At 36.5% G+C, this 10698-nt stretch overlaps 1 protein-coding gene across 2 annotated transcripts in view; it reads left to right on the top strand.

Annotated features, from left to right (window-relative positions):
- The window catches only part of LOC100749550 (glutamate receptor 1), a 339260-nt gene that overhangs the window by 232645 nt on the left and 95917 nt on the right, over positions 1-10698 (top strand). For both annotated transcript variants that reach the window (XM_033318839.1, XM_033318838.1), the window contains exons 4-5: positions 4115-4242; positions 8545-8674. In XM_033318839.1, coding sequence (XP_033174730.1) covers positions 4115-4242; positions 8545-8674 — 258 coding nt within the window. The remainder of the gene's footprint in view (positions 1-4114; positions 4243-8544; positions 8675-10698) is intronic.

The following is a 10698-nucleotide window of genomic DNA, read 5'->3' as shown; positions in this document are numbered from 1 at the left end:
GGGGGGGGGGGGGGGCCCTCATTAACTATTTCGTTGTTATCGTTATTGTGGCAACGCCGCAATTTCGGCAGAATTACACGCAGCCTACTTTATTTTAATTATTCTTTTATGCGGACTGCTACGCGGTACCTTTCGCGGTCGCGCCCGTAGAAAAAGCAAAGGGACGCAAACGACCGTAGATGAGGAGATGTAGACGAAAGAGGGGACTACATGGGAGGGGTATGGGTGCAGAGGGTGGCGAGGTGGTCAGAAGGGACGGACGGAGGGATAGGAGTACGAGAGAAAGGAAGAAAAACTGGCCGGCGGCGCAGCGACGCCTTTTATTTTTGTTACTCCACGGGCAGCGCCGCGTGTACGCTGCCGTTTCCAGCAGAATTCAGAGATCCGCGCGGCGCTGTGACCGGCATTTATTGCGGCCACCCCCAAGGGTGCATTTATATTCATAAGCATAATGGGGCATCGTGACGTATACGGTCGCGGCACGCTCGACTCTGTCCCTTCGCTCTTTCATCATTATTAATTCCACTGGGCCCCGTTGCGTCCCACGAATTCGTCTCTGCTTTCGCCTTCGCCACCTTCGACCCTCCAACCACATCCTATTGATCTCTAACTCGACCAACAGCACACGACCTTTGATAAAGACTGATAGAAAGTCACTATTTTTCATCATTTTTGTATTACTCGGTACTTCGTTTCTTTAAGTTTCTATATTCTTTCGAATTTTTAATTAGATTATTATTCAGTTGTGAAGATTTTTTAAGTGCGGTAACGATGGAAACGGTGTAGTTAAAACGAAAGCCACTGTCAAATCGTAAAAGTACGCACATTTAGATAAGATTTGTGAGTATCGTAAGATGAAGCTACCCCTGGTACGAAACACAACAAAGTTATTGAAACATTTTACTTTCGCTATTTTTCGCTAATAGTTTAATTAGATGATTACGTGTCAAGCTCAAAGTGGAGTGCTCTGTATAAGGACGATTCTGTATGAAAAAATAAATTAATATATTAGTTGATATACATAGTTAAGCGTTAAATAACGTTAGTCTGCGCAACGTCCGCTGGATTTTTCCTACTCAGGCAGCCGTTCTAAAGCACTGCACGGCATTAAGATTCCTGTAGCGAATCCGCATTTTTGCGCCTCTCTATTTACGATTTCACGGCGAACGACTCTCCAACCTGCGGTTTCTTCCTGATCTATTTGCACCTCGTCGCGCCACTTTACCGCCCCTCTAACTTCGCTCTCCGATCTACCCCATGCTTGATTCGTCGTCAGCTGGCGAACTTTGCGTTCATTAGTTTTTCAACCCCTACTTCTGTCGTATAACGACGCGGAGAGTCCTTCGCCATGAGAACCTTCTAATCGATATGCGATGCCGCGTGTTGCATGCAAGTCGTTGCGTCAAGTAAGCGAGAAGGATGCACGACCAAACCTGCCTAGCAAATGGCCGACCTATTATCGGCTTTGCATACGTACCGACTCCTTTTTTCAAAAACACTGCCCCGAGAAGGAGACTGCTTGATTCTGGGCACGTTTTGCCTTTGATAGGGGCGACGTATAGCTAGCACTCCTCGCAAAGATACGAGAACAGACGTGTAGTGACTCGTGTAGGTTTGACGAGGTAGAAGTTAAATTTTAACGTGGGTAGTGTGAAAAGACAGATAATTGACGAAGTTAAAGACGTAACATGACGAGTTGAGAATCACAGTGGTGTATGTAAAAAGTTTACAAACAGTGGTTCTTCTCTTTAGTACAAATATTAGTTCCTCTTTGGAAGAGGGTACAGCTGAGACACGAAAGGGAACTTGGTAAATAGTTGATGAGAAGGTAATATAATTTTTAAATAAATAGTATGAGAGGATCGATCGTAACCGATGATATCAAAGTAATACGAGGAGCTAAGAATCATAATGGTGTAAGTAAAATATTTAAATACACGGTTATTCATATGTTTTGCAGTCTTTAGAAGAATTATCCGCTTAATTCGGTAATGAAATAAGTTAGAAGTTTAATATCCTGGCATGGTTTGTTAACTTTAAAGATTATGCGTAGGTTTTTTTTACGATGGTAAAAGTAAAACATCGTTTTACGCAAAGTAGCAGTGGCCTGACTTTATATCACTATGACTTTAGTCCGCGATATGGAGGTTGAGCTAGGATTAAAGAATGGAAATTATTAAAGCTTATAGTGGAGAAAAAAGTGTGTTGTTTTAAGGTGCAGAAGTTAGGTACGGAAGGTTATTCGCAAAGTTTGACGAGTTTAAATGTTTGTATCTGTGTGTTACAGGGTACATTATAGTATTAATTGGTTATACGGTTTAAAACTAGCTCGCTATTTAGGGAAATTCTCCATTTATGGTATACGAATGTCCCATTGCTCTTAAATATGTATATATTATGAATCAATCAGCTATTAATTGCTGTTGTTACACATATTCGCAGATTAATCTATCCGACGAACAATTTTCCCTGAATATGTTTCTACATTTAATATCGGCAAAAAAATTAAAAAAGAATTCAGATTCCCGAATTAACGCAAATTAAAAATAAAAAATGAAGAGACGAAATTAAAAATTACGAGCTAAGAGATAAAATGAAAAATATGAAATTAAAGATTAAACATGAGAAATTAGCGACTGGAAATTGAAAATTAAAAATTAAAAATAAAGAATTGAAGATAGAAAATTATAAATTAAAGGTGGAGAATTAAAAACTAGAAAATCACAAATAAAGAATTGAAAGTAAAAAATTATAAATTACAGATAGAGAATTAATAATTGAAAATGAACAATCGAGTAGAGGTAAAAAATTAAAAATTGAACATCGAAATAACGTTCTACCTCCAAAATACTTTTTTACTGTAGCTAGCGTGATAGATGAGCAAAATTTTCATGTTAATGAGCTGTTACTCGCGCAATTCAACGCGAGCGCTCGTGAGCGCGTGCATTACGCGCGGCTGTAGGAAAACTCGCGCAGACAGCGAAGCGTTCGATGGAATTCTCTTCGCTTTGTTCGCTACCCGATAATGAAAAACAGAGTTATTGGACTTCTGGCTATGCTTTGACACCTTTGAATGGATATTACACGTTTGCCACTGGGCGAGGCAACGAGAAACGCAGCTTGCGAATGAAATTACGCGTGAAATGCCGACGCGGCTCGTTGAACTTTGTCGCATGATTTTCGTGCAATTCGCTTCGTTTACTCGTTCGTTATTCGGTCTGAGAGAGGGTATACCTAAATGGCGGTGATCATTCTTTTATGATAATTGACAAATTATAGCGTAGTACTTTTCTTTTACTACCAATGAAATTAATACTTTTATGATATTGTTTGGCTAGATTTACGTTGCAACATGTCCTATACATTACTCTGGAACAATCGCACGAGTAGTTGTTAAAATTTTACGTCATATAAAATCATGAGAAATTATGCGTAACAATATATCATTTTAATTCTGAGAAATCGTTTAAAGACAATTACAAATAATTTCAAGAAATAATAACACCTAACGATGTTTCTTACAATTACAGAAAGGATTGAAGTTTATAGCTATATCTCTAATATATGATAATTTTCAATTGCATCACTTTGCTATAATTTACAAATCGTTACTGCGATAATCAAGAAAATACCATCCTATCTGTACAAAGTCTTCGATACATATATACATGTGTGTAAGAAATCGAGGAATGGAATTTTGTAGTTATTGATCTCAATTTACATTAATTTTGTGTTGCGTCATTTTTTAATAATTTCCAAGTCGTTACTGCAGTCGCAAAGAAAATTCCATTGCATTCATCGGAGCTTTTAAACATTCATAATACCTATGTGTATAATAGAAATGAAAAAATAGAGATTTATAGTTAGCAGTTTATAAAATAAAATATACATTTATAGTTATCGTCTGTCATTTATATTAATTTTCAAATTCCATCCCTCTTCGATCATTTTTAAGTCGATACTAGTATGGTAAATGAAATTTTGCACGTGAAATATTAAATACATCGAGTGGAATTAAAATAAAAAATATTAATTACATTTCTTTTGATCGTTATAAATTAATAATCGATGGATGTAGAAATTTTAACGAATCGCATGTGCGTGTTTGTTGCAGTCTGCAGTCAATTTAGCAGAGGGGTGTTTTCCATGCTGGGTGCCGTGAGTCCGGATTCATTCGACACCCTCCATTCTTATAGCAACACGTTTCAGATGCCTTTCGTGACGCCCTGGTTTCCCGAGAAGGTAAATAGCTTTCCCAGCCTGGCTAAATAAAAACTTATAATATCGCCGAAGGGAAAAACGCACCGATATTTATTCTTATCTTACCCACCCCTACGTCTCTGCTTATTTTCACTTATCGGCCTTCGACGCTTATTTTTATCGCTTTTCTCGAAGCTCAGCTGCATCGATAAAAAACTAACGCGAGCTTACGTTCAGCAAGTTTTATTAGCGAAAACGTCTTTCTTGCAACGTATAATTTGATCAGGATTTCCGATGAAAATGGAAGCGTTCTTTTTACAAGTAAACACCGGAGACAGGGTAAATTGATAGATTAAATTCTCAGATTTAAATTACAATCTGGATTAATTTTTTGTTGAACGATTACTTTTTAATCTGTTAAACTCCCTTCGTTATCGACTCTTTAATACGAAAGAGGATTCGAAATATATCTCCAATCCGGAGTATTCTATCCCTATAATGCAAAGTATTTCTAACTTATTTGGGAATCAAAATTCTTTTTCCTCGATCGTATAGAAATACCTACGTATCAAAAAACCACAGATAAAAGTTATTTTTTGAATTTTGTCACTTATGGCTTCCAGACTCGATTAAACAAACAATCGACCAATTATACAAATTGATCAGTTTATTTTTAGTGAACTGAACTACAAACAAAAAAAAAAAAAATAAAATTAAAAAACGTTCCATCGCAAAAGGCAAAAAATATAATTCACTGATTACCAAAGAACAAACATGTGAGACACCACTGTGTCAAAGGAAAACGAAAGATACCTCTCATTTCAAATCACCAACAATCTCAACAACTTAATTCAACTCAGTCCGTAATTTAATCGGCTAGTAGAAACTGTCCACCTTCCCAGGCAACCTTGTCAAACTTTTCCGTAACTACCATACGTACATAGGTATATTCGTCGTCAGTTGACGCGCGCCATATTCTTAGAAATTGCTGCGGGTTTATCCTCGAAGCGGTTATCCAGCATTCAATCAAACTAATTTTGCTTTCGTTTCTCTTTCCTCTGATACCTGGCGTAAACAAACGTATAGACATTACCGTGTACGAGGAAATTCGAATGAAAATCGATAGAGATTCATCGTGGTGGTCGATAATTATCAGTTCGCGGACAGAGCTTGCTCGATCGACGTACAACCGCTTTACATACACTTTCCTATACCTACCATAGCTTCATCCATAAATACATAAATATGTATGGAGTGTATACAAACATATTACAATTTGAATTTCGAAATGAATTGGTCCAGTCGAAAATTTATTCGCCACGTCGAATTGCAAACGGTGGGTGCATTTATCGGGTGGCGGCGTGGTAACGCCACTTGCAAAACTGATATCGTACGTCCATATTGGATGAATGGCGACCCCGTATATTCCAGCCAGGATATAAGTGTGCGTTTTTATCCAGCCGTGTTTCGATACGTATGTACGTGCAGGGTAAGCACGCACGAGCACGCAACACGATCCGCGCAACGAATGTCCATGTCGTTTAAATGCTAATCGCGTGGTAATGCTAATTCGAAGCCCTCTCTTCTTTTTTCTTCTTCCTATCTATGCTTCCCACACCACATTTCTCTTTCCCTACAGCGACTGGTCAATTACGGTTCGCGAGGAGGAAACGACCATTTATATAAGAGCAGATCTTTTACAATCTCTACCGGTCCATGCGGTACAGTGGCTCATGAAAGTATTTGGACATTCATCATGGAAAACTTTTACGTGTACATTGTGGACGTTATATAAAATATTTCGAAATTTTCTTGCCAATGTAATGAGACACGACTGTCACGATTAAATTGGTAAATTTTGAAACCAATCTGAAATAATGGAATGTAATCTGCGGAATGGAATGGAATGGAATGTAATAATGAAATGAAATCTGAATGTACATATAAAAGCTACAAGATGTGAAGATGTAAACGTATATTTAGTGAAAAATTAGTATATAGCATGAATAGCTAATTATGACAAGTATTAGATACGATCCTACTATCGAGGTTGATTAATATACAGGGTGGGTGGTAACTGGTGGTACAAGCGGAAACGGGGTGATCTTACGCGAAAAAAGAAGTCGAAAATATACGATAAACATATTTTTTTTTTAATTTTTCCATCGAGACAACGATCTACAGTGAGATCCGTTATAACGAGACGCGATAAAGTGCACGCGTACCGAGCGAAAATTCAAAGTCGATTTTCTCGAAAACAAAGCCTGGAACGAAAAATTTGTATTCTATATTTTCGACTTCTTTTTTCGCGTAGAATCACCCCCTTTCCGCTTGTACCACCAGTTACCAACCATCCTGTATAATGGACAATCGGGTATTTAAATACATTTGTAATTTCTGAATTGAAATATAAATCGTTCAGAAGCAGCGTTGATCAACTCAGGCAATTAAGAAATACAGAGAAATAATGATGTTACAAAACACTATTTTTTAAATCTGTCTTAAAATTTACTATTATTGTAGTTATGTCATTCTCTCGTGATTAATGAACTTGCGCAAGTAAGTAATTTGTTTCTTGTCGGTCAAATATCAATCATGTATTTATGTAATGAAATTAGAAAATTAATGAAAAGTAGAGTCGATTAATTTACACCTTTTAACAGGTTCATATAGAGTATACTTGTACTAAGTACCTTATATATGGACTTTCAGATTTGTTTCAAACTTTATCAACATAAACACGACAATCGAGTCTTATAACGATGTTAATGAAAACTCAAAATGTTTCACATAATACGCATGATACATTCATAAAAGGTATCTACTAGTGTTCGAATACTTCCGTGAACATTTGTACAATGCTAGTTTCTCCTGGCATCTTACAGAATGCGACGTGTTCCTTGTTATTGCTATATTTCTTCCTTCTTTTTCTGTCTCTTCGTAAGGGATTATTCTGTTACAGTAGATATTGGATGACGGAAAGTTGCTTCTGTAGTTAGCTCAGGAAACTTTAATGGCTAGCTATGGTCATTTTTACCGAGAGAAATCCCAAAGTGTTACCCTGATTTTTTTATGAGACTTCGTGACATGGTAGAGCTTGAAAAACTGAAACTAATGGCACACGGTTTTTGACAGTGGATTTTTTAATAGTTTATAAGATACGTACGAGTAGATGACGGTTTTGTAATGTTCCATTGAATGAAATTTCATTAAAAAATCATCTTGGAACCTCTCTTTGTCAATTGTGGGACGGTTTACGAAAAAAAGACTTTAAGTTACTAAATCTTATGAAAACCTACACCGTTTGTTACGTTTTTAAGTTACTTATGATTTTTAATGATTAAAAGTCATTGTGTTGTTTGAAATATATCTTTCCAAGAAGTATTTTTTAATTAGATGTACGTACAATTTAATGTTTCGACAAAGATTTATACGATTATTCAGAGGTATCTGGATACACGCGTGTTTTTTGACGAAATGTATTTTAATTTACAAAATTACAGATGAAACGTACTGTCACGACTTTTATCTTCATAATCATCATATCACGTACAAGTGAATTAAATGGATTTCTGAAAACTAATATTTAATAATAAAACTAACATTTGCAATTGTCAAACCTATTACGATTACAATGTTTCTTAATTGTCAACTTTGTAAATTTTTAAATTGAAAGCCAGATAAAAAAAGCTTTTTCTAACTTGACAGTAAGACTTTCGATATTGATGGAAGCAGTAATACTTAAATGATAAATATATATAGTAAGCAGTAGAATATATTTCTATTTATTAAAATGTAATATAATTTTAACTTATAGTTTACCCCGAGTCCATAAAGAGATAGTAAGTTCCAATTCTGTTCATTGATTCCCGATCAGCTATAATCTTCGTTTCTTTTCAAATACTTCAAATATTATTCTATAAATTAACATTACTACAAATCGACTTATCATAAAGCATCCAGATACTTACGAACATTCGTATGTGAAAAAGTTCCTTCTTCCTGAATGCAAAAAAAGCACCAACGATCCCAAACGAAAGCGTAATTCGCTTAAATCGGCTGGTTACTTCGCAAGGGAGAAAGAAAGCTGGGGAAACGGTCCGATATTACGTAGCAAGGAGCTTTGGAACTGACCAACATTCGCGCCACGGTACAGCATCGTAAATATTTACGGTTACATTTACACTGGCGGCGTTTCCGTCCTCGTCGTGTTCGCTCGGAAAAACGGCGCCATTCAACGGTTCACCACGCGTCCCCGCAGTTTTCGGTTCTGTTCGTCCCCCCGACCGAATAAAATCTGAAAGTCGAAAGCGTAAACGTGAATGTCCGCCCTACGTGTTTCAGGTTCTGACACCGTCCTCAGGTCTCTTGGATTTCGCCATAAGTATGCGTCCGGATTATCATCGCGCTATCATCGACACGGTGCGATATTACGGCTGGAAGAAAATCATCTACCTCTACGACTCCCACGATGGTAAGTCGCCGACCTTTCTCATGCATTTCTCATCTTACAACGTGCCCCTATAGGCCACACAGAGATCTTGCTCCTTGCATTGTATACGGATATTTCTATTTTTATTTCATTCGCTAAGGATCCGGTCCCCGGTGACCGTGGTTCGGTCGATATAGCGAAAAATCGACAACGTTCGTCCGTCTAACGTATGCATCGTAATCGCATGAATGGTAATGGACGCGTTGGGAAACGAGAATTTCTTCATTCTTCTGGCTCTATCGTGAGACGTGTTTAAATCTGCTGCGTTTTGTGAATTCTCGTTAACAAATTTCTTAAGATCGAGGGAAAGATGAATGGATCGTTGCCGATCTACGTGATTTCGCCTCTTGAGCACATGCTGAAGTTTTTTTTTGAAGTGCTGGAAATATTTTTATTTGTTAAAAGTAAGAGTGTGATTAGAACACAAAAATTCGAGGATCAGAAGGGTTGAATCGTGGCGGTGGATTACGTTGTACGTTAGTTGTACGTGTTTAGTTCGAGTTTGAAGTCTTAGATTTGTACTAAGTGGAATAGTATCAAATAGTATCATGTGTTTGTAAGTTTGATTAAGCTGACTGTGTTTATTGTTACGCAGTACTCTTTTAATTTCTGTTATCAATTGGGTGTTGACGACATTTGACATATAATTCATATTCACAATTTAAATGGGTATCGACAAAGTAAATAATAAATAAACTACGAATGTTTATTTCATTCATTTATATTGATGTGCGAAAGTATATTACACATCAATATAATTGCAAAAGTATGCAGAATATTCAGAAGTATAGAAGTACGTGTTGCAGTATGCAATTACAAGAGATGAAACAAATATTTAATTAAGTTTCGTTCCTTGGGGTTTTTTCTACAAGTATAAATTTATATAAATATCCGCAGTATTTTTCTGTTTTCAACCACTGGGCACTCTAAGTCTTCAAAGACACTTCCAAGCCTTCAAAGGAAGCGTAAAGGAAAGGAAAAATATGGAAGTTCGAGCACTTGTGAATTTAAATATTCTGAAAGATATCCCCACGGTTCTGGAATTAAAATATTTGAGTGATGTTTTGAAATTTTCGAAACGTCGTAGGGCAGCCAGAAAATCATAATAAATTAAACAGGTTTGGATAAGTTTCTTTGAAGTTTCTGGAAGCATATAGTTGCACATATATGTACATGTATATGTATATAATTTAAAGTTAAGTTAGGATGAACAAATAAATTTATTAAATCCGTTTTTATGCAGTTTAAATGAAAATTAATTCCTCTTACTTTTGTTAGACGTTATCTTCTTATAAGTTTTGTTTTATTTGGGCACATAGGAAATCAGAAGAAACTTCAAGAACGTTATCATTCCAAACAAAATAATTCGACATTTCCTATTTCATGTAAATCGAAGGTTCCTTCACAGAATTTAAAATTGCGATTTATTCATAGAAAGAGAGTTACAATTTGCATGTATAATCACCGCACTATATGTGATAAAAATAACTGAAAGTTAATCTCTTCCTCGTTTGGTACGTTTCTTATCCTTATATCTCTAATGTCAAACGAATAAGTCACGAATAAATTTGACGAAAACTGAAATGTTTATTACTGCCGTGAATATCAGATGGCCGGGGTCGATCTTCAACGCTTGCACGAAAAGGAAATACATTTGCATGCTTAACTACGACACTGTGTTAATTTTAATTTCATACCGACACGGTCTAGTAGTTCGTAAAAATGAAATTTTTCATCTGCATCGTGATTCCGTATGCAAACGAAAATGTGGGCGACATTGAGTCTCGACGAGCGTGCTAGAAACCATGACACAGTATAATCTGTGGTATGTTTCACCGTTTACGCGACCTAATATTCTCGCAAGGAGTATGCATGTATAAATATCGAACCGATATAAAAATTCTCCAATGACATTGAGCTCTAATTATTTCACTATTCAAAGTGAAAACGTTTAATGGAAACCTTGCGATGCTATTTTCATCAAGGATACCAATCCCCCCCCCCCC

The sequence above is a fragment of the Bombus impatiens genome, unplaced genomic scaffold (assembly GCF_000188095.3).
Source record: "Bombus impatiens unplaced genomic scaffold, BIMP_2.2 scf_0128, whole genome shotgun sequence".
NCBI classification, from domain to species: Eukaryota; Metazoa; Arthropoda; class Insecta; order Hymenoptera; family Apidae; genus Bombus; species Bombus impatiens.
The sequence above is the reverse complement of the archived record's forward strand: the minus strand, read 5'-3'. Positions and strand labels throughout refer to the sequence as shown.